The 26,474-nt window shown below is 41.2% G+C and overlaps 1 protein-coding gene and 1 non-coding gene across 5 annotated transcripts in view; both read left to right on the forward strand.

Annotated features, from left to right (window-relative positions):
- The window catches only part of ccny (cyclin Y), a 39,958-nt gene that overhangs the window by 12,631 nt on the left and 853 nt on the right, over positions 1–26,474 (forward strand). The window contains exons 2-11 of one of the 4 annotated variants that reach the window (XM_034572482.1): positions 11,739–11,813; positions 13,690–13,710; positions 15,448–15,482; positions 15,627–15,650; positions 16,290–16,390; positions 16,531–16,566; positions 17,975–18,032; positions 18,392–18,511; positions 22,263–22,429; positions 25,714–25,876. In XM_034572482.1, coding sequence (XP_034428373.1) covers positions 11,739–11,813; positions 13,690–13,710; positions 15,448–15,482; positions 15,627–15,650; positions 16,290–16,390; positions 16,531–16,566; positions 17,975–18,032; positions 18,392–18,511; positions 22,263–22,429; positions 25,714–25,876 — 800 coding nt within the window. The remainder of the gene's footprint in view (positions 1–11,738; positions 11,814–13,689; positions 13,711–15,447; positions 15,483–15,626; positions 15,651–16,289; positions 16,391–16,530; positions 16,567–17,974; positions 18,033–18,391; positions 18,512–22,262; positions 22,430–25,713; positions 25,877–26,474) is intronic. The other 3 variants (XM_034572484.1, XM_034572483.1, XM_034572485.1) reach the window with 3 other exon arrangements.
- trnag-ucc lies at positions 23,999–24,070 on the forward strand. Its single transcript has one exon. It is a non-coding gene; the product is annotated as a tRNA-Gly (tRNA).

The raw sequence follows: 26,474 nt of genomic DNA on the forward strand, positions 1-26,474 counted from the left end.
AATTATAATCCCTGAGATCATATTGTCATTGTTTTCTTATGGTTGGGTTGTGTTGGAAAGAATTTCTGTGGGCCTAAGATCTTTTGATGTCTGATTTCTGCTCATCAGTCCCTCTATTTCATCAAATTCTAATTTAGATTCCTGGAATTTTATTTAATTAAAAAGCCGTTATTTCTTTAGACTACTTCAAACTGGTCAATAGCTTGCATCACTGATATCACACATTATTATTCTGCTGTGTTTGCTTGTGTTTGGGTGCATTTACGCTTGTGTGCTGATGCCTGTGCATGCCTACATTTGCATGTGGGTACGTGTTGTGCGAAGATGTAAACACAGACAGGGTATGACAGAGCTTAGCACAGATGGCCTTCCTGTCATCCTCGTCTCCGTTCGCAGCTTGACACCGGATGAACCCCGCAGGGAGGGAGAGAGAGAAAGAAAGAGAGCGATTAGAAAAGGAGCTGTGAGAGGAGCACTGGGTGGTTCTAGTAAACAGTTTATAATATTTGTGTATCTTTTCTGAAAAGTACTCCATGTATGAACGTGAAGCAATTGGAGTCAGTTTTAAGCCTTTGTTTGCCGGTGCGTGAACAGATTGTAATGTAACCTAAGAAAATCTTATGTCAGATCTTAATCAGATCTTATGACTATTTTGTTTGCTTATAACAGCCTGTGGAGTGATTTCTATGTACAGTTTCCAGGAAAATCCAATCATGTGACGTATATGCTCGCCCAAGAGTTCTTCGCCTCAGTACATCTTACCACTGCCATACAGCACAACATTACTGTAGCTTACAAGTGGAGCCAGCTGATGTCAACAAAAACAACCAGCCTCCAGTGCAACACAGACTCCAACACAAAATCCAAATAAGCACAAAAAAACCCCAACCAAAAATAAGTTTCATTTCGTGAAGCCCGTCTGGCGAAGTGAGAATGTGACAGAGGCTGAGGGAAACAAGTGTCAACATCAACCATTGCTGGAGACTCAAATGCAGTCTGTAGACCTTTTTCAACATTCTCGCTGATTTCCCAGAGAATATTTAAAATAATAAAAAATGATTGATGTTGATGACAAAAATCTGGCATGTTTAGGGGACTGATATTCAAAAGTGTGTGCAATTTGGTGCAGATCCAGATAAAAATCAAGATCTATTAAATTTAAATGTGGTTTCACAGGGAGACTGTTGGGCCTTTGTGGGGGTACGCGCTCTACAGAGTGCCATTCTAGTTTCAACTGTTTTGTTTTCAGTTTTACACGACCACAGTGCGCTGGTCCAGCTCATAGCAAACTGTTGAAGAAGCTGAATTAAAATAATTAACCCTAACCCTAAAGCTGTATTTCCAGTGAGGTATTATTGAGTTTTTAGCTGTTGTGAGCTTTATTTTGTTATAAACAGGGTGTAACTGTATTTAAAATATAAATACTTTCTTCAATCTTCAAAATCCTTCAAAAATGGAGAAAAATAACTAGAAATATGTGAAGCAGTTTTTCTTTACTGTTTTTCTTTACTGCACTGTGTGTGTGCACCGGCCCTGACACCCGAGCAGTGCAGAAGTTTAACTGAGTAAATCAACATATTTACTGTAACAGGTGGCGAATCTCTTTACAGTGCAGTGTAAACAATGTCACTGCATCACAGAGCACAATTAAACTCAAACAATTAGCACAGTGTAGTGTAGAAGCAGGTGGGAGAGGAAGATAGAGAGATAGAGCAAGAAAGAAAAACACAGCGAGCCCTGCTGTCCGTCTTCATCTTTGATGGGCTTGCCTCCACCATCTGAATCGTTTCAAGCCTGCGTTGCCTAGCTACAGTGAGCAGAGGATGCAGGGATGGGAGGAGAGAGAGAGAGAGAGAGAAAGAGGGAGGGTTGGTTTATCGTTCTCATTATCGTGCAGAGTAAACGAGTCCCTGTCCCTGAACTGTTCAACACCTCACATGCCTGACTCACCTCCGTGTCTTACTACTGTGCTCTCTTTGAACAATGGTTGTAAAATCTATATTGGAGATAGGATATGACAGGTGGTTGTGTTTGGAATAAGGGCAGTGGAATAGGGGTAATGTTTCTGCTCTGCTCTTCACTGAGTTGTCAGTATTGTATCATTATGTATCCCTGTTCTTTTTTTTAACCAACATCGGAGCCCGTCAACCATCATCTGATGTTGAATTCTCTGGGGGCTACGGCCAATATTTTGGTGCTTCCATTGTAGACTCCACCTTCTCTTTGTCGTACACTGTTTGCAGTCCGACTAGCGATACCTTTTGTAGTTTTTTTAATATTCCGAGACATTTTAAATGCGGATAAATGAACAAGCCGATGACCAATGAATCTCTGTCAATGTGTTCCACCTCTTTTGCTCTCCACACAGCCTGTTTACCTGCGCAGGCAACCAAAGCATGCTCAAACCTGATTGGTCAAACTAAAAACAGAAACCGAAACCAGAAGGCTTCCGGCCCCAAAATCCTGTTCCTCAACTACAGATTCAACAATTTCACATGTAGAAATTTCTAATTAAACAGTCGAACATATGAATATGAGCAACATGACGTGTCATCAAGGGCAGCAGTGTTTCATATTGGGCAATGAGAAACGATATGAAAATAACTCTTTCGTTTTTTATACACAACTCTACAGTGAGCAGATGGAGGTGTAATAGCTGCCATTACTTTTTATAACATAACTGTAAATGAAATGTCAATAACAATTCTGAGTGTAGGCTCTCTGTCTTTGCCTTTGCAACAACTTTTCTTTTTCTCATCTCTCTGCCCTTGTAACATCATTCCCTGCTGCTACTTTTGTCCCCTTGGTATATCAACAAAGCTTCTCAGCACGTATCGAGAAGCATTTACAGACAAATAACTTGTTATAAGTTGTATGTGGTTTATGTGCATTAATGGTCCTTTTGCTTTGTTTCGCATCAGTTGTCCTTTTCAGAATAATCCTGCACACTAGTGCACAAAACTGAACCACCGTCTTGGTGGAGGTCTGATATTTACCTAGAAGATTTTCTAGTTTAAGGAGTCAGGTTAGGTCAAAAAGTGAGAACAGGTCCCTCTTCAAGGTTCGCTCATATATTATTCCATTACTTCTCCTGATGTTTTAGGTTTTTGCCAACGTGGAATCATTGCAGAATCACTATCGAGGTATTTAGACTGGAATCGTATTTAATTTTGGCAGCACAAGAAATGTAAGTGTAACCTGTGACAATAATGGATTGCACCTTTGAGACAAGGTGATTTAATGTAACCCTCCAACATGGACCTGTAAGGCTCTACCAGGTTTTTCCTCCTGTGAGTCCAGGATGTCTTCACCTCTCAGAACAGGACGTGGCTGTGCGGGCAGACAGGAGGTGTGCGTGTTTGTTTGCTTATGTATCCTTTACACTTTGACCTTTTATTGTACTTATTTGTGTGTGTGTATACAGAGCAGTGGGAGAGGGTCCAGATTTTTGAAATATCTCACTTACTATTGCATTCATTATATTTTACAAATATAAATAATCCTCTGAATGAATAAATGATTAATGGTCAACCACTTTGCTTCAGGTTGAACTATTTCCGGATCTAGTGGATGGATTGACAAATAATTTCTTAGAGATATTCATGGTACCCAGAGGATGAATTATGGTGTTCCTTTGACTTTTCCTCTTTCACATGTATTTTGGTTCAAACACTCTTTCCCAACATCTGGTTTAAATGGTAGCCAGCGTCAGGTCAACGTTTTGCTTTGACCTGACCAACATTTTTTATTTGCTTTTTGGCCAAATTCCTGGTAACATTGCAAATATTATACCTTTGTCACGGTGAGGTGTTGGCATGCTGACCTTAGCATTTGGCTCAAAGTACACATGTAACTAGCTTTACAGTGCCACTAGCATGGATGTATAGGCTCCTTATCTTTTGACAACATACAGTACAATATGTACTAAAGCTGAAGGTATAATGTCTGACTATACTTTTATTGTATGGATAACTCCCAAAGAGAACAGACACTCATCATAGTTTTCAAGCACATTCAAGAAGGAAAGACAGAATTACCCGCTGCTGAAGTGACCTAATGTGGAAGTGGAAGGAAACATTTTTAACTCAGTCCCAACTTGACTGGCAGGTCTTCTGTGTCTCCTCCAGTCTGTGGTATTTTTACCCTGCTCTCCAGTGGTTTTCACTGCCTCTCTAATGCCTCAACTAAACAGAATTTTCAAACAAGCACAGAGATACAGAAAAATACAATTATCCTTGGCAATTTATTTATTGTTCGTTAATCATTGAAGCATTGACTGACTTCTGATTCTACTTAAATATTATATTCTTTCTCTTGTTAGTGCTGCTGTCATTCTCGCAGTTATTATTAAGAAGATTATTCCATCCACAAGTATCTCTATTATTATTGCCATTATAACTACTAGTATGGCACTTGTTATATAACAGTAACACAACTTTATGGTCTCTCTTCCCTCCTCTCCTTTCCCCACCTCTCTCCCCCTCTTCTCTCCTTTGAATACAAGCGGTTCAGGCTGATTCTGTTTCTTCCTGTAGTTTTTTTTCTCCACTTCCCCCAAGTGTTAAAATCCTTGTGGGAACAATTGGGTTTCTTTTTATAATATTGATATCGACCTCACCATGTAAGTGCCCTGAGATAATGTATGTTGTGATTTGGGTGAGTTTCATTTAAGCCAAGAAAATGGGATTATGTTTTGTGTGGATTTCAGGTGAAATCTTTCTCAGCTCACTCCCCTCCATCTTCTTGTCCCCGTCGGCTTTTCTGTGATAAGAGCTCAGCTCTTTTTCTCTGCGTCTGCATCTCTGCACAGGGTTTGGTCTGCGTCTGCAATCAATGATACAAGCTCAGGGGTGGTTCAAGTTGCGAGGGAGAGTTATGATCGTGCTGCTGGGAGTTGTTCCATTGGTCTGTGGGTCGGAATAAGTTAAAATGAAAGGTTTATTTGGTTCCCATTCATTTGGTTTTGCCCATTAGTCACGTAACAGTATATTAAACCAGAAATTTAAATGACTCATTTTCAGTTTGTGGTCCGGATATAAGTGATAAAGCTTGTTTTAATTTATACCGTTCCTCAGTACTGAGAGGAATTCCTGATCAATCAATCAATTCCCAAGCCTGCCAACCTGTATGCATTTTGACATCAATGAATGCAGGTATGATTTGTCAGCCTAAATTATGAAAAAACTGATGACACTCTGTGAGTGTGTCTAATTGAGCAGGACTCCAGTATAGGAGTCTCACCTACTAAATTAATGTGTAATGTGTGTTTTTCTAATGAAAAAAAAATCTAAATTCTCTGAATCCATCTTCCTATATGTGAATATTTTCTGCTTTCTTTGCTCCACTAATTACATTAAAGTGAATATCTTTAGTTTGTGGCCAAAGCAAGACATCTGAGGAGGCCATTTCAGGCTTGGGGAAACCAGTTTAATATATATATTTTTTTAATCATTTTCTGACATATTATTAACAACTAATCGATAAATCAAGAAAAATAATCAACAAATTAATTGACAACAATAATCGTTAATTGCAGCCCTACTTATCACATAAATAAGTACAGATGTAAACACAGTAGCTGTATCATAAGCTGCTTGCACTGATTCTCTGCACTTTCTCTGGAGGAGGTGCATGTGTGAACGCAAATGAGAGCCTTCAGATTATCTGAGATCTTTCTCCACCTAGCCCTGTAGTATAAAGTCAGCAGAAAGACCAATGTAAGCGCACTGCTGGATATCCACCGCTGGAGTGGGTGGAATGTGGTTGATGGCACTTCTAACCCGCGACAGACGCAAAAAAGAAAACAGATATCACTGGGTGAAAAAGCAGAGCCATACACCTAGAAGACACAGGCAAAGATGTCACGAGAGTTTGTGGTTATAAGAGCCGACAACGGTGTTGATGTGCTGTAAACAAAATCAGGTCATCACCGCAGCGGAATGAATATGTTACTTCCCTGCCTCTGCCTGCTCTCACCCGGCTGCTCCAACTGATGCGGAGGATTTGTTGCTATTGTGAAAGCATCTGTGCAGAGAACCTCCCGCTGTGTTGAGTATGTGTGAAAGGAAAACTGCGGATATAGTCAGGACCCATTTCTCCAGACTTTATCCACTGGGAATGTCTGAAAACGGCAAAGTGACACAGCGTTAAATGCCATAACACAGATGAGACATTGCTAGAAAGGTGCAGAGTTAATCCCACAGCAGGAGCTGATAATATTACACCATCCATATCCCTGCTGTATTCTGCAAAGTGGTTTTCTGTCCAATGAGAGAAACACTTAACTGTATTCACCTGCCCCACACATTCAAACTCTATCCTTTTTCACTCACAGTGCCCACTGTGTTTGTTAACGGCGTTGTCTCTCACACACACACACACACACACACACACACACACACACACACACACACACACACACACACACACACACACACACACACACACACACACACACGGGACTGTTATCAGGGCCAGCTCACAATGTCATGTGGTGCAGAGGTCGCAAAGTTCACACTGTGATACGTATGAGATGAAGACCGTTTTGCTTTGCCGCTCACAGCTGCACTCAAGAGGCCCGATTTTACACTAGAGAGCCGATGGATGAGATTCAAGGTGAGATCAAGAGAGAGTAAATCCTTCAAGGTAGATCAAATCAAATTTATTTGTATAGTCCGTATTCACAAATCGCAATTTGTCTCATAGGGCTTAACAAGGAGCGACATCCTCTGCCCTTAACCCTCAACAAGAGTAAAAAACATAGAAACCTCAGAGAGAGCCACATGTGAGGGATCCCTCTCCCAGGACGGACATAAGGGCAATAGATGCCACGTGTAACTGAGCACATTAGCAAAATATCAGTATTTACAACATTGATTAGAAGAAAAAAGGGAAGATCCTCATACAACCTGAGGACGGCTTTGCTTTGCTCGGCCTCGTGCGCGGACCTCTCTGTAGAAACCTTGGTAACAGACACAACAGTCTGATCTAATGCAACACGACATTCCTTTTAATTGATCTATTTTCAAACACAAACTACATCTTGTGCTCTTTTCACAAGATGCACTGTGTGCTCCTTATCCGTGTGGGCGTGTTGCTTGATAGCATGCTGTTGACAGCAGGGCCGTGCCATGCTGTGCCCCCCCCCCCCTCTCCCTAAAAATCAGCCAAAAATCATCAATAGGCCTTCCTGTCTGGACTGATGTTGCAATCTGAGGGAACCCTCATAACAGGGCCCGAGTGCAGGCAGGCAGCGTGCCAGCTAACCGCTAACCATGCCAATACAGATGTCATTGTTCACAATGTAACCAACAGCAACATGAAGGGTGTCGGTTTCCTCTGCAGGTGGATGCAGCTTGTTGTGGGGAATGTTTCGGGGGGTTTGTGGTTGAGGCCCAGGTTCCCCCCGAACAACAAGTTACTGACTGTTTGATGTGTTGGACCTGACCAATAAACGATAAACAATTATACGTTAGTAGTGAATATAAATATCATTTCTTGACCATGAATCAGAATTAACTGTAAGCTAAATATCCAGTAGTTATTAAATGCCAGGAACCATTTTTGTATCTTTTATGATTCCTAACATTTACTCTAAAGTGCATTGTATCTCAAATATGCTGTCATTTTAAAACAGAAATTAAGAATCGCTGAACCAGTTTTGACTTTAGTATTAACATCTGTCCGGAGTGATCCGATCACAATTGGCCAGCGCTATGTGCAAGTCTGAACGCACCCAGCTTTAGCTGTGTAAACACAAATGTTTCCTGGGCCACATATGAAGCATTTTGAAGAACTGGTCAATAATTGTGTTATTGTGCAGTTTTTGACAGGACAATGTCCAGATGATAGATTTCCATTATTTGGAATGGAACATTTGAATGGGCATCGAGCTTGCATAAGGGAAACAGCTAGGAGATGAAGAAAACCATGTGGCAGAAGAAAAGTAGTGACTTGTAGCTGCTCTTGCTTTTGATTTTGTCCTTCGTCTTTCCACATAATAGGTGTGTTCTGCTGGGGAAGTGGTGGAAGTTAATCCACGTCTGTCTTAAATCTATACACACTGACCTAATCCCTCCCCTCTTTGTTTAGCCTACCTCCCTAACAATGTGTAACCGCCACCCCCTGCTTCGCTTCCTCTCCGCTTCCTGAAATGCAGGAAGTTGGGTGCTTGCGTCTCCCCCAGGTTGGAGAAAGGGAGAGAAAACAGGGGAGGTTGGAACCACACAGGAGGTCACTGACGAGGGCTGTGGTGAGGGACACACCCTGGGTCCGTGGACAGTCGGCTTCCTTCCTTTAAAAAAATAAAAAAAATAAATAAAAAAAACGTTACGTCATCCGTGATTAAGAAAGGAAAGATACTTTCAGCTTTCAGCAGTAATTTGTGACTGATTTTTGTGTTACTTGAGTCTGAATGCATCACTAGGAGTGATGAATGTAGTGGAGCAGTGGGCAACATCATTAAACCACCTTCAGTTCTCCTTAGCTGCTCTTTGCTTGTTCCCACACACCCATCTTTTATTCAGCACCGTGTCACTTCCTCCCACATCATGGTACAGTGTGCGTGTGCGTGCGTGTGTGCGTGCGTGCGTGCGTGCGTGCGTGCGCGCGCGCGCGTGTGTCCTTTGAGGCTCTTCAAGTGGCTCTCCAACACAAAAAGACAGTAGTTCAAAAGAGTTCGGACACAATGGCGATGGCTTGCGTGCGTAACCTGCAGTGTACTTTAAGAGACTCTCATTTTCCCCAGTTTCTGCCCAACCCATGCTCTCATCTTCAGTATTCTTTTCTCATATTAGTGTATTAGGGCTCGTAATATTCTGAGAATGAAGTTACAAATTCACGTGAATGAAGTTGGAATATTACAAGAAAATAAAGTAATTTTTTAAGTTAACTAGAATGAAGTCCTAATAGTACAAGAATAAAATTGGAATATTATAAGAAAAAAGGAGAAATTACAAAAATAAAGTTGTAAATTTACTAGAATAATTTTGTCATATGGCCATAATACTCCGTCATACTGTTCCCCTCCTTTTTTCTTTTCTCATTTCTGTTCGTTCCCTCCCTGTCAGTCACACTTCAGAACGGTCAGTCTCATCACTTTTCTGCTCTCTCGCCCTCGTTCTTCCTCATTGCCAGCCCGTCTCTTTTCTTTTGTCTCTGTGTCTTTCACTCTATTAGTGTAACTGGGTGTTGGTCCTGTCTGACCCTTCCGATTTCACTGACATCATCCAAGACACCAGGAAGCTGCTGACGGGGTCCACATCCCACCCTGCTCGTGCACATTGTCTTTTAGTTTAGTTTTATTTGTGCTCGCAATATTACATCTGGGCATTATCATAACTTTTGTTCCTGGGTTTGTAGATTTTAGAAGTTAATGCTTAACCCAGATGGAAACACAGTAACAATCTTAAGCTTGAGTCAATAAATGTTTTCTCTTAGGCTGCTCAGGATATTAAATCAACTGACCTGACCACCATAAAATCCAAGTTATCTAGTAGGGATAATACCAGTCCAGTGTTCAAACAACTGAGGCTCTGTTTCACTATCCACAGATATGAATGTGATGTCTTTAGGCTACAAAAACCTTCTAAATACCCCACTTTTCTTTTTAAACGTCTTGTTTATAACAGTAAGTATAAAAACTCCTGCTTGAACATGATTTGTCCGTTGGGGTTTAACCAGGGCAAATAAATGGGGCATAAAACTTATGCTGATACATTCAGTGGTTTTGCATCGCTGCCATCTGCCTGGTGACATTACTGTAGCTCCCTCCGGTTTGGTATTAACATGTCATCAGACAGGAGGGGGAGGGTGGTGTGTTTTTGTCCACAACTTTATGTGAATGAAGGAATGGAAAGAAAATGCAAACTGAGGCTATGAGATGAGAGAATTAGCTTCCTTTGTTACCGCACAGAATTAAATGATTTCTCATTTTCAGTATTTCATCATAAAAGGACATACATTTATTCCTTTAGATTAGCCTGTATAGGTTTTACATTCATTTTCCAATTACACACAGTAATTAATGGAGAAGATTAGCAGAAACATGCCAACAGATTTTGGACTGTAATGAGCATTTTCAGTTTTTTGAATTTTGACAAATATGAAGACAGTAAATGACCAGATATTGACAATAATTATTAGTGTCAGCTCTCAAACATAGTTTCACGTCATGAAATATCTGTTTTAATATCTGCCATGTCACACGTGTCAAACTTACAAACAAAGCTGTCCTAATCTGTCCAGTACAATAGAGAAAGTGAATGTTCGAACCTTAAAGCCTTAATTAGTATTTAATGCAGATGATTAGCTGTAAACTACTGATATATAAATGTTATTCAACATAAACTTACTATAAATTCCACAGATATTTTTGCTTTCATGTTTGATCCTGTTATTAGGACATATATTAAATTTCATTTCAACTTCCAAGTTTAGGGCAAAAATTTCCATATTCAAACGCATGCGATGTAGCGACAGTGGCGAAGAAGCTGAGCGCTTTGCTGCTGAAGACAGGGAAGGTAGTCCTGGTCTCTACAAGGCAGATACTGGGAAGAACAGTGTGTACATAGGCAACTGCTACAACTGCTGTAGCACTCAAACTGTCCAATTTTCAGAACGGTTGCATGTCCGGTGCTATAAAAATACCTTTGTCGCTCGTTATTGCTTTGACACGGTCTGAATTATTTTCAAACGGCAGCTTTAATGATGCGGGGAGCTGGGTTTGCACTGAGCTCATTTTTTCCTTGTCCCACTTATGTTAGTGTAATTCCCAATGTTAGTGGGACATCACTCTGGTGGTGCCGTTTCAAACGAGTCAGCATGTTCGATGTGCTACCAGCTACTTGTCCGATAGCAGCTGTCGGCTTTTGTACGATCCACTCGCCTTTGTCCGTCGTCATTATAGTGACTGTGAAACTGAAGTGTTCCCACACAGACCTAAGTGATGAGGGAGTTTCACACTCCTGATTGTCTGCAGTCACTATGACCACGAGCCGACAGCACATCGAGTCCCTCGCTAAAGTTGTCATTCGGAATTTGAGACGCACCCAAATAAGTTCTGCTCGGCTGCATTCGTTCGTTACATGTGCGTACCAAACCGAAAGGGTCGTACCGTAAATTGTCAGTTCGGATACATGTACCTTTACACCCCTAGTACAGGGCAAAAAAAACCCACAGAGAAGCTGACAACCTACAGTGGAAACCCCTTGTGTTATGTACCTGGAAATACAAACCTGCTGCCAGATGACGTCATGTATGCTCAAAGAACTTGTGTGTTGCAGTTTCAGCAGCTTGTGTCTTATCCCTGGGTTGATGCTGGCGGTATATGTGTGTTTAAATGTGTGTAGTGCTGTGATCTAAAACAAATCTATACCTTTCTGCTGCGTTTGTTTAAGGCATCGATTTACAAACAGCCATTTACACAGCGCTGGTGCAGCAAACTGTTGGCCGACAGATTGTTTTTCCATCCCGGTCTATTACAAGAGAGGTGGTCAACCCCTGAAGCCAGATCCCACGTTTTCAGCCTCAGAATGAAAGGTTTCAGTCCACAATGTGTTTTGGTTAGAGCCTTCAGCACCACAGCTCACACTCATCTGCTGCTATAGAAAGATCATGAATGAGCGACGAAACAAACTCTACTGTTTACACAGGATGCTGTTTGCAAATGAGTTTGGAATGGATCTATAATTTGAGAACTGCCTGTGAGACTTAAATGATCTTTCCTCCTTTTTTTCCAGATCTGCCCATGGAGTATAATCCCTCAGATCATCCCCGGGCCAGTACCATCTTCCTCAGCAAGTCACAAACTGATGGTGAGTTCTGCTCCATTTTATCCGCACCTTGTGTTTCCTCAAATCTCTGAACATTTCTTCACTCCTCGGTTTAGGAAGGCATTTAGTGGTATTTTAAGTATGATGAGGACAGTCGGATTTCACAGTCCTTGAAAGTGCCATGGGACTGGAATTACTCCACAGAAGAGAATGACTGAACACAGTAAACATGCAGGTTATTGGTGAAAGCAGGTTTTCTACCAGGCATAAACATGACCTGCTCAGACCTGATGTGTGTAGTCTAGTCTGACTAATAGGAATTTTTGGGTACGATGCCAGTACCAAGAGCAGGGAATAAAACATTTCTGATACTGATATAGTGCGGGAACATTTTTTGGCAATGATTCCTAAGATGTCAAACACAGTGACAAAGAAAGGTGATATAAGGCTTGATATTTAAATAAAGTGCAACACACATACAACCATATATAGAACTTGAATTACGAAAACGAACACAGATTTTTATGTAAAATGTGAACAGAAATGCACATCTGTTTGGCATTGTTTCATATTGGCGCATATCGGCAAACATCAACCCAGATGCCAGTATGTCCTTTAAAGGCTCATATCGGCCAATTTTTTATCAACAAACCGATAAATTAGTCTGGCTCCAGTGTGGTATAATGTAAAGTGATGAAAAGTGGCTTTATTTGAACCCCCACATTCATCACAAATAACCACAGAAATTCTTCTTACACTTCCCTGGACGCTCTGCAATACACTTACATGCACATCATAAGCAAGACGGTGGCTTGATGGTGGCTTGAATGCCCATAATGAAACTTCTGCATTCAGCTGTAGATGAATGAGGGATTCCTTTCACTCTGAGTCATTCACACCTGTTTCTATTGGCCTTCTGTTTTGGAGGATTCAATTCCTGTAGCCGTCTGATGACTGTATGAATGAAGGATGAAGAATCGGAGGAATGTGTTGCGCAGGTTTCGAGGACTGTGACATTATGTGTGTCTCATTCAGAGTTAATATCTTGATGAAATGACAAACAAGAACTGGTCTGTTAGAGAATGTGTAAACAAGGTTAGGGATTATCATGCAAACTGTCAAATTAATTCCACAAAGTTTTCAAATGATTAAATCATTTAAATATTAATGCTGCACACACAGTTCAGCTAATTACATTTAAAGAGCTCCGTGCCTTCCATCATCCATGTTTTTAATGAATTGGCACAGATCCTCAAAGATGTTGCAGATTCCACCTCCACAGCTTGGAAAAAAATCTGTAACCAATTCAGTTCAAGAGATGCATGCCTGCTACATCATGGGAAAGCCAGTTTGTTTCATTGATGCAGAGATTGCAGATGTGGAGCTACACAGTGGTACCATTGACCAGCATCCTGTAATCCACCCTAGAGGCTGCAGGCAGGCTGCCGTGATAGTTTCCTACCGGCTGCTTCTTCGTCAGATTTTCTGTGACTCAGTGGTTGGGAGTTTTGATCGTTTCATTATTGTACAGTCAGACAGAGAGAGACTGAGTCTGGAGCCTCCAGACGGACAGTAATATCACCTATCAACTGAAATGTGATGAAGTTGCTTTTTGGGATTACCTCTCAGCGAAGATTTGATCTCTTCAGAGAGGATTAATATTGTTGGAGTTCTTAGCCTGGAGGCTGATGTATTGATCTGATCTTAGAGGCTGAGACTCCATGCTCTTTTATTAGCCTTATCGGGCTGTTGTGTGAATGTTTGCCGGCCTACTTTCCCAACACATTGCACATAAATACCACATACAGGATACCACACAATGGGCTCATTTGTACACTGCAATCTTTATTTCATTGAACTCCATTGTGCATCTGTGTCATGAGCCAACGTACAGACAACTTGGACTTTTGTTTTTCAGTTGCTGTGTCCAACAAAAGAGGTAAGCATGACTGTGTCTGGTCTCAGCAGGCAGGTATATGCTTACTGTGTGTTTGGGCTTGACACTTCATGTGTGTCGATCTGTATTGTCGTCTGTCGTCAGGATATATATACATGTGCCGTCACTGCTGAGCTTCTGGTGTCTTTCAGCGTGTGTTTTTGTCTTTGTACATGCCGGTCTGTAAGTTACACTATTATGAATGGGGCTGCATGACTTACTTTTCTTGTCAGTAGCACTTTTATTACCTGAACATGAGGGCCATATTGAGGAGGAAAATTCTTGAGATTTCGTGAATAACGTTGTAATATTAATAAAAGAACAATGTCTTGATTTAATGAGTTTCTTAATGTTTTGAGAATAAAGTTGTGATTGAATGAGAAAAAACTCATAATATCACAAGAAAAAGGTCATAATTTTACAAGAAAAACGTCTTCATATTATGAGAATGAAGTCGTACTTTAATTAGAAAGAAGTCATAATTTAACAAGAAAAATTGTCACAAAATTACGAGAAAAAGTTGTGATTAAATAAGAGTCATATTATTGTGAGAATAAGGCTGTAATTTTAAAAGAAAAAGGTCACAATATTACAAGAATAAAGAAAAACAAAAAAAACACTTCGGAATAAGCAGTAGGAGTAACGGTGCTCGCTGGAGATCCACTCCCTCTGGATCTAAAATCTCAAACCAATCTCATTGTTTCCTCAAGTCTATGTGATTCTTTCTTTTGAATAGGACCAGTTTCTGAAACTTGATCATGTGGTGCTGATGTGCCAATGGATTATGTGTTTCGTTGTCAAACTTTATAAAAGTATAACTTAACAAGATGCTCCACAGGCTGTCTCCAGAATTTTGATTTAGCTGTGGTTTCAGGAAAATCTGCAGCCCTATTTATGATGTAATAGCCGGCTGCTGTTTGCTCGAAAGCAGCGCACACAGTCAAAACTGCTCAGTGGGGGGAAAAAATGCGTGCGTGCGTGCGTGCGTGCGTGCGTGCGTGCGTGCGTGCGTGCGTGCATGCGTGCGTGCGTGCGTGCGTGCGTGTGTGTGTGTGTGTGGGTTTGGGTGTCAGAGAGGTGAGAGACAGTCAGTACTGGGATATGAGGTGCCAGACAGCTTACAACATTACTTCTCAAGTTTGCTTTGCCTCCCTTTCCCTCTTGTGTGTTTTCCTGCATCTTAGAGAACATACACACACACACACACACACACATGGGGATACACATATGGACACACTGCTGACATACAGCTGTGTATGTGTGTGTGCCATATTCAGAATGACACAAAGCCCAGATAAGTGAGTTCTAAAAAAACTAAATAATCATCAAGTCCATTAAACAGAATTTACAGTGCAATTGACCAGAAATACATTTAAATACACTTAAAACACTTGCATTAGCACGGCCACTATGCTTGATTTAATTTGGACCCGTGTTGGATAAAATGATGAACGAGTTAATTCATTAGTTCGCCCTCTTTTTCACACTTTAAAACACAAATGTATCTGGAGAGAAAACCTTTTCAGCGTCTCTGAATATATGAAGTGCTACGTGCTGAAATTGCTTTGCTTTTGTTTAATGTACTGTAGAATAATTAGAGGGAAAAAACTGTCCATCCATTATTCTCTTATGAACCCTGGGTAAATGCTGCTCCCTGTCTGTCAGGGTGGTGTACTGCACTGACACTGAGCTGCTGGCTCCAGCACTGACACTTGTCCCTCCGTCCTTTTTTCTTTTCAGTCCGAGAAAAACGGAAGAGCCTTTACATCAACCACGTAAGTAAACTCAAGCACAACGTGAAAGTTAATGAAGCTCATTTGAGCAGTGATAAGATCCAACTGATTTCTTGGTTTTGTCATAAAATTGTGATAATTATGATTATGCTGGTGGTAATTTTTATGTCTTGTATTTTTTGCAAGTTCACACACATTTCGGAAAGCAAGGTAAACTCCTCAGAATAACGAAGCCCTTCTTTCACCATCATCCAACCCCACAGATTCCATTTATAGCGTCATGTTCAATAACCTGAAAAGATCTCAGTGTTCATATGTAGTTAAATGCCATTATTTAAATACAGTGAAATGTAGAATTGATTTCATCCAATAATGGTGAAGTTCATCTTTGCTCATTCCTCTTCAGGATATGCTGTCAGTAAGAATTTCATTTGGAAAGGAATAAGCACTAAGCAAGAAAAAACTAAATTCCCGGAGGAAATAGCTAATATTTGACTTTTCATCTAAATAGTCAAATACAAGTGCCAAATCCAGATTTCTGGGACTTTCATCTTCAACAACAAATTAATGCTTAATTCAAAAATTGGCACAAATGAGCCAATGAGAAGACAGCTCCTTTGTGAAAACAAGGTTAGGGGCTCTCGAAAGATGCACTCCACCATAAATGCCATTCCTGCATGCAAACATGTGAGATGCTGACGGATGAACAAATTAGTTTGTGGGCTTCCAGGTGGCCCACTTTTCATCGCCGTTCTCAGGCCTTTTAGCAGGTCTGAGTGTGACAGAAATAGAGGTTGACACGTGTGTGTGTTTGTGTGCGCGTGCTTTGTGTTTGTTTGCGAACTCCAGCATCACCAAGGCCCTGTGAGACGAAAGTACAGCTCGTGTTCCACCATATTCCTGGACGACAGCACCGTCAGTCAACCCAACCTCAAATACACCATCAAATGGTAATTTCATCTGACACAGCTCAACAAACTTGTTGTCTCATATAATAATTTTAATGTCAAATGATTAATTCAAGTGTTTTTCCTGGCTTTAGTTTAATATGCATTGTGATGTCTTTTTCCTTCTGTTTTTGTCTTTACAGTGTATCCCTTGCAATATACTACCACATAAAGAACAGGTATGACACATGTTTTCATACGTTCACTTGGCAGACAAAGCTAAACCTGAGCAGATAGGAGTTTCCCCTTGTGGCTTATGTTGAAATGTCAACTTCCTGACTCACTCCATTCCTCTGCAAAGAAATGTCGTCTTGTTTAAATGTGTAGAAACAATGGGCCTCATGCAAGAACCACTCATATGATCTTTTTCATGGATTGTATGCAGTTTGAACATGATACCAAAGTGAGCAACTAAACTTAAACATCATGTGGATATTATTCCGTTCATTAGATCATGATTCTAAAGGTTTATTTTATGATTTCATCAGCATGATGGGTTTTTTTTGGCACGTCAATGTTAGTTGTGCCCTCACACAATAAGAAACCTGGCTCAATGCTCTGTAGGGGGCAGCATGGGGTGCAGACACTTGCGGAGGCAAAGGGCAACACGGGTATAAGCCTTTAGAAAAGAGTTTGGAAACTACTTTTCACAAACCTACTAGCCCAGTCTGACAGCTGACATTTCGTCACACATTACTCTTCCTGCCGAGATGATGGTATACTTTTTAAAGTTGTCGGGGAGTGCAGAGACTAGAAATTTCAGGGAGTGTGCCACGCCAAGGGAAGCCCTTCTATCTGGTTGGCTGCCAACTCTCTCCCCATAGGAAAACAATGGCAGAGTCAGTGCGGAGCGATTTTTCCACTGATCATGTGTGAGCGGCTTTAGGCTCTTTGCGTAGGTTGCTTCATTACAATACCTGACTGAGTGTAGCGCCACCTGCTGTTTAATATTCTCTCATCCACCTCTGTGACTGACGGTCACTTTGTCTTGACTGCCTCTTATATAAGTCATGGGCCATTTTGCTTTTCAAAGATGTTTTTTAGCATCAAACTCGAATCCCATCCTACTTTTTTAAAATATCTCTTTCACAAAATTGCGCTTCTCTGATGACATATAGATAAAAACTAGAATCAAACTTTCCCTCATACAACTACTGACTATGCTAAAATGGTCTGTTTTCTTTACGTGAAGCGCCATACTGTGAAGCTCTTCATTTTTGTGAAGGATTCTAGCCTATAAATGGAGTGATACTTAGACCTGTGAAGTAGTTTTTTTGAATATGGTAATGCATCATAAACGTGCACCTCTTCATGAACATTTCGTATAGTTAAGAGAGTTTGGTGAATATGGATTGAATCACTGGTACGAACAAACCTGATGAGAAAACGAACACGGTCTTGAACGTGGCCCAGTGTTTTCTAGTCTGTTTCCACTGTTATTGGCAGGAGTCTTGTTGTCTGAAGTGCAGATGAATGCCCATAAATGACTTTTTGAACAGGCAATATCTGATATGAAATGAGTTTCACACCATCTGTTTTTCATTCCTGTCATGCTCTGATGTTCCTCCCCTCCGTTTGTCATTTCAGAGAAGTCGACGCAAGAATGGTGTTAGACATTTTCGACGAGAGACTGCATCCGCTCTCGGTAAGATACATTTCCATTATACCAATTTTCTAGAGTTGCCAGGATTCATCAAAAGACGAACCACACAAACAGATGAACAGCAAATAAGCTCACGCAGATCAAACAGTGGGGAAATCCTATCGTAATCTCCGGAGCCATCTGGATCATTCACATGTATTGTTGGTAAATTTTTCAGGGTTTCAATCTGAGGATTTACAGAACCACTCTGCTCGATGCTCTAAATCACACCATTCAATATAATACTCATTAATAAGCAAAATACTCAACTAGCAGCTTCCATTTTGGAAAAGATCAATTATTATTTTGTGGTATGTTTTGCATTCATATAATTTATTTGTCTTATCTTTTATTCATCGTAGAAGTCTGAGATTCCTGCTGATTATGAAAAACACGACCCGGAGCAGAAGCAGATCTACCGCTTCGTCAGGACGCTGTTCAGCGCCGCACAGCTCACCGCTGAGTGCGCCATCGTCACATTGGTGAGTGTCTATGTGGGTGAGTTTCAGTGCTCACACTAGGAGGGAGTGTTGCTTCCTGATTCTTAGTTTTTTCCTCTTTGGGGACTTATTTCTGTTGCCTCCCTCAGACTTTTTATTTCTTCTTCTGGATTCATATGAAATGCTCTGTATATTCCTCTAGAGTAGGTGTGTCTTAAGTTCTCACAGAAAATTGGGAAGTAACAGAAAACTGGTGGCAAGTTAGGAATTTAAGAACTTTCCTTTACCGTGTTGTTCTCCAAAGCGCAATGAATCCTGGGATAGGTTGGGCCAGGAAGGATACACTCTTTGGAGCCTTCATTTCTCGGGGATGAAAGGATACATTTGGAGGCCGCATTTGAAGGAGCCTTCAAAATGGGACCGTCTGTGTGACGCAATCGTTTTTCAAAACCAGCCTCCAAACGGATGTAGCCCCTGAATTGAGACGCAGCTAATGTTTTAATAACAAGTATCAAAGTCATTGTGCAGTCCCCTTCATACTGCACTGTTTTACTTCTTATTATATTCTTGTTTTTATGTTAAACAAGATAAGGCAGATAACCCTTAAAGTAAGGGAAATGTTAAAATAATATGTTGTTGACTCATTATGTACAATTTTCAGTTTAGTTTTTTTTATCTAGTGCGGACATCTTTTGTTACAGGAATTAGCCTCATCCCGAGGTCAAAGGTTAATTCCACATTTGAGCCGCACAGTGATCAGTTGATCTGTTTTAGCATCAAATCTCGTCTGTGATATTTGCTCAGAAATCTCGCCGTGAAATCATTTGGCTGTGGTCTGCTTGCACGGGGCTACTGTTTGCCGCAACATCACTGGCTCTGGATTCTTTGTTGTGCTTGTTTGTAGAGATGTGTGTGTCTGTGCAGTTGCATTCATATCACTCAGCATGTGGGCTGCTTCTCATTTCACGCGAGCTTTCTTCTGTCTGCTGCCAGATGAGAGTGTACATGCGCTGTGTGCTGGCAGCCTCGGGGCCACAACAGAGATAGCTTAGCATGGCCCCACAGGCACAAAGCCCAACCCAGCATGACCGGTCCAATTAGCCACCAGAGCTGTGCTAGCGGGCGAGTCAAACCAGACTGGTCTCATTCCATTCGTCTAAACCAGAAGGGACAATCATTTTGTCCAGTAGTCGCATGGTAATGATCCTCCAGCTCACCAGCACCTACTTTCCAACAGTTTTCTAGGTTTCCGTTCAAGTTTGAAAGTCACATAATGCTGACAGTTCTGCTGCTGTGCAGATTCAGACAGAATTATAAGTGGAACGCACAGTATCTTCCACTCTGCCATTAAAAAATACAGCGTCTCTGCAAACCAGAATTTTTTTTCTTTCAGACTTGTCAGCTGAGATGTCTAATCTTTAAGCTACAGTGAGCGGCCTGAATTCAGATCGCTGTTCAGCCTGCAGTTCATATTATTCATGGGAAATGAAATTTTAACTCCCTAATTAGTTCTGGGAAAAATACAAGAATATGATCAGATTTTAATCAAAGATATTTCCTGGGACAAGTGATGCATGAAATCTTTATGGACAATCACCTGCTCCACATGTTTTAGACTTGTCCCTATCTATCTAAGTTCTGGTCTGAAATTTTGAAATCTTTCAAATCACGTTCCACCTGATCGTCTAACGGCCCGGTTTTATTCCCCCCCCCCCCCCCCCCCCCCCCCCCCCCCCCCATGACCAACGCTAACACTTCACTGTTGCTTAATAGAATCATATCGATCATATACCCACTTTGAGCTAGACGACGTGTAAATCTTAAATGGAAACATGTATTGCTACCTACCCATAGCAGATGGATCAATAATGTTTTACATTATATCAAGTAGAGAAGATCAGATTTTCTGTGAAAGGCTCTTTGAGGAAGAAAAAAAAACTTGGTTACCCTGCCTGAACTACGTAAAGACCTTTACACTTATTCCAGATGAAGGGGGTGAATAAAGTTATAGTCCTATACACACACTTACACATGCAATGATTTTCTTTTACTGTTTTGTTTTGTATTTATTAGTATCATCATTATTGTTGTTGCTGCTTTTATGGTCCCAACTGTGTTTGTGTGTGCCTGCCTTTAATCAGGACCCAGTACATGACGGCCGTTCTATCATTTAGCTTTTATCCGTCCAGGTTTTGTCAGACGATATCAAAATTCGGTTTGAACTGAATATTACAAAGGTTCTCTATGTGACAAGTGGTCTGTGCGTGTTAGTTTTGCTTTGTTCTGGTGTTGTTTTGTTTTTAGCTCTGCTGCTGGGAAGGGACGGGTGAGAGGGAGGGATGGTCTATACACACAATATAAAGTATTTAAAATAATTACATAATAGAATTTAATAGACTAACTCATAATTAAATTGCTGAATTGAAATTTTTTTAATTACAATAATAACTACAACAAAAGTAAGACTAAAGGTTGGCCTGTGCCTGTGGGTGTGCACTTTGCAGACCAGTTTTTATGAAAACGTCTATGCAAACTTTGAGGTGTAGCCTCTATCAGCAAGCTTGACATTATGTTATCCCTGTGCAGCAAACCACTACAGCGTCCACTGACGAGAGCAAACTACAATGTGATAGAATACATTCTCTCATAGATCCTAACAAAACGATGATCAATGGATCTGCAGGATCAGCCTCTGTTCCGACTTGTAAGAAACAGCTACCTGTGGGTTTGAGTGCGCTTTGTGATCTGCACACTGTGGGAATTCTGGCTACTGAAGGAGAGACAGAGAAATGGGGAGAGAGAGAGAGAGAGAGAAGTAGAGAGATGGACGTGTTCGATCCACATGGATATTTTATGAGGAGCTCTGAGGGAAGAATTCATCATCTGCTGACATCTTGTTATTTTGGGTTTTATACCTGGAGGAGAAGTAGGCAGGAGAATGCAAAACAGTTCAAAAGTCTGTGAAGGAATGTCAGGAGGAGTAGAGGGTAGTTAAACGTGATAAGAACATAACATGGTTATTCCATAGAAAAATGATTGATGTGATTTTTATTATGTCATGTACTTGCTGATCTTTTGTGTATTGTGAAATTGTTCATAAAAAAAAAATCTAGCTATCAATCAATGGTGATTGACAGTTGTGTGAGTTGACCTGACCGACTCAGCCTGCAGGAGTTTTCAGTGTTAATCTGATGTCACATCTTAAACCGTATTCGGACATGAACTCTGCAGACAATCGGGTGCGGACACTCTCTGCAGTTTTCCTTCACATATGAAAAATGCAGCAGGAGATTAGAGTGAGGAGTGAGACGCATTCACAACAACAGGAACATTCAGGCACGAGTGACGTTTGGGTAGAGCACGCAGGAGGCGGGACGTATCGTATAATTGCGTTGCAGAAAGCACGTGAATCTGTTAACAGCACATCAGCGTTTTTATTACCTAAAGCTCTTGAATCTAGTCGTCTTTCCAAGTTGTCAAGTTCTGTATGACACATCTTTTTCATCCTCAGATATTTATATTCTTTTTGTTTTCTTTTCATTTTTGCTTCTGTCGTGTGTTTGCGTTCTCACGTACAGCCCCTCAGGCTGATTTACTAGAATTTTTCAGTTCAGTGCATGTCTGAAAGCAACATTGGTCTGATTTCATCACAAGATCTTGTTTAATTGTTGTTCTAATGCTGTGTTCAATCTTTTGGAAGAAAAGACCGACAATAAACAGGTTTCTCAGTTGTGTATAATCTCTTTAATGCTTCTTCTGAGTTACTTACGTGTGACACGCCTCTCTGTCTCAGGTGTACTTGGAGAGGCTCCTGACCTACGCTGAGATCGACATTTGTCCTTCCAACTGGAAGCGCATCGTGTTGGGAGCCATCCTCCTGGCGTCCAAGGTGTGGGACGATCAGGCCGTGTGGAACGTAGACTACTGCCAAATTCTGAAGGATATCACTGTGGAGGACATGTGAGTCACCGGAGACACACGTTTCATATCATGATCACAAATCATATTGTTGCTATGTAAAGGCAGATGGATTCAGCAGCTGATGATGGCTGTTAACAAACACTTACACATATTCTTTACAGGTTACATTTCCTCTTGTCTTGTGAAGTCAGGTGTATTTATATAGCACTTTTACAACAACCTCAGTCGACCTAAGTGCTGAACAGGCTTAAAAACACAAATAAAAGAATATATATTTAAAAATAATTAAATTGAAAATACAAAACCATTAAAACAAACATGAGAAATGATTGAGAATTCTAATATTGCACAATAAGAGATAAAATCAAGGTCTTAGAGTCAAATCAAGAAGTGGTCTGAGCATTTCGGATATGAATATATGAGCTCTTCCAGAGATTAGGAGCAGCCACTGTAAAGACCAGTCTTAATGTTTGAGCGTAGAGTTTGTGTCATCTAGAAGCATCAGGTTGGTCGACATCAGTGCAACAATAATTATTAATGTGGGGTATTTATCATAGATAATCACGTGTCTGTGTAAGGAAGGTGGCAGTAGATGTGTTTTATTAAACCACAGGACGACACTGAAAATGTGATTTTACTCATAATTACAAATACATGGATTTATATAGACAATCGTTCATTACTCATCTTCTATTGGTAAGTAAATTGGCTGCAGCTGATATTTAACTTAATATCTTTTGTAAGAGCTGATAAGATGTATCTAGTGACGTAGTAGCCTGTAGCTCTCAGTTGGAGTTGATTCATGTCTGGAGCAGGACAGTTTGTTGACCAAGTCAAGCACAAAGAGTGAATCATGTAACTTTTGTCCATGTTCTAAGTCAACAGTTAAAATGCAGTTCCTGCTACCGAACATTAATTTTGTGTCAAGCTTATTACCAGTTTTCTCTAAAAATATTTGTTTTCCCTCTATGTACTTATTTTCTTATCTATAGCCGCTTTAATTTGTGCTGCATACCCTAAGATCTAATGCTCGATTGCAATATTTAGAGTTGGCAGAATTTAAAGATTTAAGTAGCCTCAACTAAACTTTTTTGGGTCCAATTGGCCCAACTTTGCTCCCAGTCTAAAAAGCAAGTTATCTCAGTCCAGTTGTTGTTTTTTTTTGTTTTAAAAATAAATTTGGTTCGTGAGAAACAAGCCGATGTCAACAATAACCACTCAGTGCTGCAGTGGTCTTGTGATGGAGAGAACCGTCTGCAGTGGTTCCATCACAGCAGCTTAGCTCAAAAAGAAACCAGTGTCGGTCTGTGGGAGCTGCAGCTTCACATGACTGAATATACCGCACAATGTTTTAAATAAAGTTGGCACTGGAGTGAATACTGTAGCATTTTTTTAAGTTGTTTGAAACCGAGAGGATGGAATCCTGAGAGGAAACACGAGGTGTCCACCAGCTGGAGCCTGACCAGAGTAGAGGATAACGTGCGTCTCTCTCTCTCTCTCTCTGTGTCTGTGTGTACCTCCTCCTTCCACTCCTCCTTTCCCTTCCCCCTCTCCCAAATGAATTCCAGACTTTCCTTCTATTCGCAGTGAAAAACAGTACTTTACACAGCGATGGTGGTATAGTGGTGAGCATAGCTGCCTTCCAAGCAGTTGACCCGGGTTCGATTCCCGGCCATCGCAGTTACCCTTTTATGCTTAAGATTGTTCTTTTAGTCCAGCAGTTTACAGCTTAGGACATTTGTGCTTCAGTTGTAAGTGTTGCTGACCTGGTTTCATTGTTATTCTAGATGCTAGACATTTGTACGTGTTTTGTTTGTGTCTTCACCTCAGTGTGTGACAAACAGTCAGGGTCTTTTTATGCTGAGAATAGCCTGTGTTTGTGAAGTCTGCCTGGGTTCAAGTGGTGTTGAGTCACATGTATGGTGGTCTTGATACACTCAGGTTGACCTTTGCCCACTCGATGGTCATTTGTTGTGGCCACGAAACACGATGATAGAGGATCGTGACACAGAAGGTGCAGTTTACCCTTTGTTAAAGGATTTATACAGCTCATAGCTTTTATCTGTTCTTCTTGCACCTTTTACCTAAAAATAAACATCACTGATTCACATGATGTAAAGTCGCCGAGGTTAAACAGGGCTATTTCTTCAGAGGCTGGCCATAAAGAGATGCACTGTTAACGTTAGGGATCACTCTGAATACTAAATCTTCAAATGGAAGCTGCTGTGTGTCATAGTTACTGAGTGTTTCAGACGTGGTAAAAGCATTTTGAGCATGTGGGACCCTCCACTCTCTCCCATACGCCACATCCGTCTCAAATCCACAGGAATGTCTGTATCAATCTGAGGTGGAACATGATGCTGAAGACGTGTTGCCACTGATACAACCTCTGACCTCCTCCGCATTCATGCCCCTCTGTGCCAGCGGCTCTATATTCTTGTCCTTGGGCACAGCTGACTTACTGTAATCCACCTGTGTCTGTGAGAGAGGAGCCCGGCATGTGCTTCAGCTGTGCATGTGGGAGTTTACCGGACAATATTTAACCACCGATTTCTTTGGAAGATCAGTGTTATTTTTATTTTATTAGACACACAGCCCTTTACAACTCCTGCCTGTAAAATAACAGGAAGGGAGTTTAAGGAAGAATTATGCAAAGTGGAGAAACGGATGAAAATAGCAGAGTGAGTCCCACGTTGAGATAAAAAAGAAGCAGTGTTATTAGGCAGAATTTGGATACGGTGAAGTCTAAATATAGCTCGTCTGTTGCTGCATGCCTGTAAGTGTGCATGGGTGAGGTTGGGGGGGGGGCAGGCAGGAAGAGATGGATAGTGTTCTTCTTCTGTCGGTTGCAAAAATGCAAAAATGAACTGCTTGTGACTGAAGAGAATAAATGAAAGCAGCTGTCATCACGCAGCAGAGAGGATCACAGAGCTGTCGTGCATGAGGCAACGCATGACAATAGCGTTTATGATGTGGGATTAATTTTCTTTCTTACACATAATGCTGAGGGGCCTCCAATGCTCGGATATCGTTCCCTTTCTTTTTGAGGAAAGGCTTAGATTTGGTGGGCGTGCTGGGGATTTACTCAGTGCTTGTGCGTGGGTGCTGTGCACGTGAAGATAACACCCACTGTCTCTGTCTGTGTGTGTGTGTGGCGATGGATTTGCCAGGATGGTGTCAGGAGCACTTCAGCCTCTATATTTCCTCTTCAGTCTCTATACACGATTTCTTTGCAGACAGAAAGTCAATCTCAATAGACTCACTAACTAACCGCCTCCTAACTAAATACCTGATTTGTCAAACCTCCTCTCTCCCTGCTAAAGGAATGAGCTGGAGCGTCAGTTCCTGGAGCTGCTGCAGTTCAACATCAACGTGCCGTCCAGCGTCTACGCCAAGTATTACTTCGACCTCCGCTCGCTTGCTGAGGCCAACAACCTCAGTTTCCCCCTGGAGCCCCTCAGCAGGGAAAAGGCCGCGAAACTGGAGGTGAGTAGCACACACACTGACCCCGTTCAGGTCTCGTATTAACATCCGTCCAAAGTGATCCAATCACAAGTGGTCAGATTCAGGTCTGAAAGCACCCAAATGCATCCTGAGATCACTCAATCCAAATTCGAAGGTTGTCTGGGACACATGGCCACATTCTTTTTCACTGTGGAAATCTAAATCCGTCCTTAGCCGAAGGTCCGCCTACTCAGCTGACTTCATCTGACCCGCTACAGTTTCACAATAAATCAAACATACTTTCATGCATCTTAGTGTCAATATTGCGATTTGTTTGTAGCCACAATATAAACACTGACAATCACATGACTGATACTTGGTCAAATCTTCCTTCATAGCTGCGAGCATCCATTCATTCATTCATTCATCCCCTCTTGACTCTATTCGCCCTCTCTCTCTCTCTCACTCTCTCACTCACACCACAGAGTGACATCGGACACATCTCTAAACTCAAACTGGGTAGAAAACATTAGTTGGTCTTTGTGGACAGAAATGATGTACGTGATTATTTGCATGTAGAGCAGGGAAGTGATATCGGATCACAAGTGGTTACAGAGACACAATCAAGATGGATGTTAAG

The sequence above is a fragment of the Hippoglossus hippoglossus genome, chromosome 20, assembly GCF_009819705.1.
Source record: "Hippoglossus hippoglossus isolate fHipHip1 chromosome 20, fHipHip1.pri, whole genome shotgun sequence".
Lineage (NCBI taxonomy): Eukaryota > Metazoa > Chordata > Actinopteri > Pleuronectiformes > Pleuronectidae > Hippoglossus > Hippoglossus hippoglossus.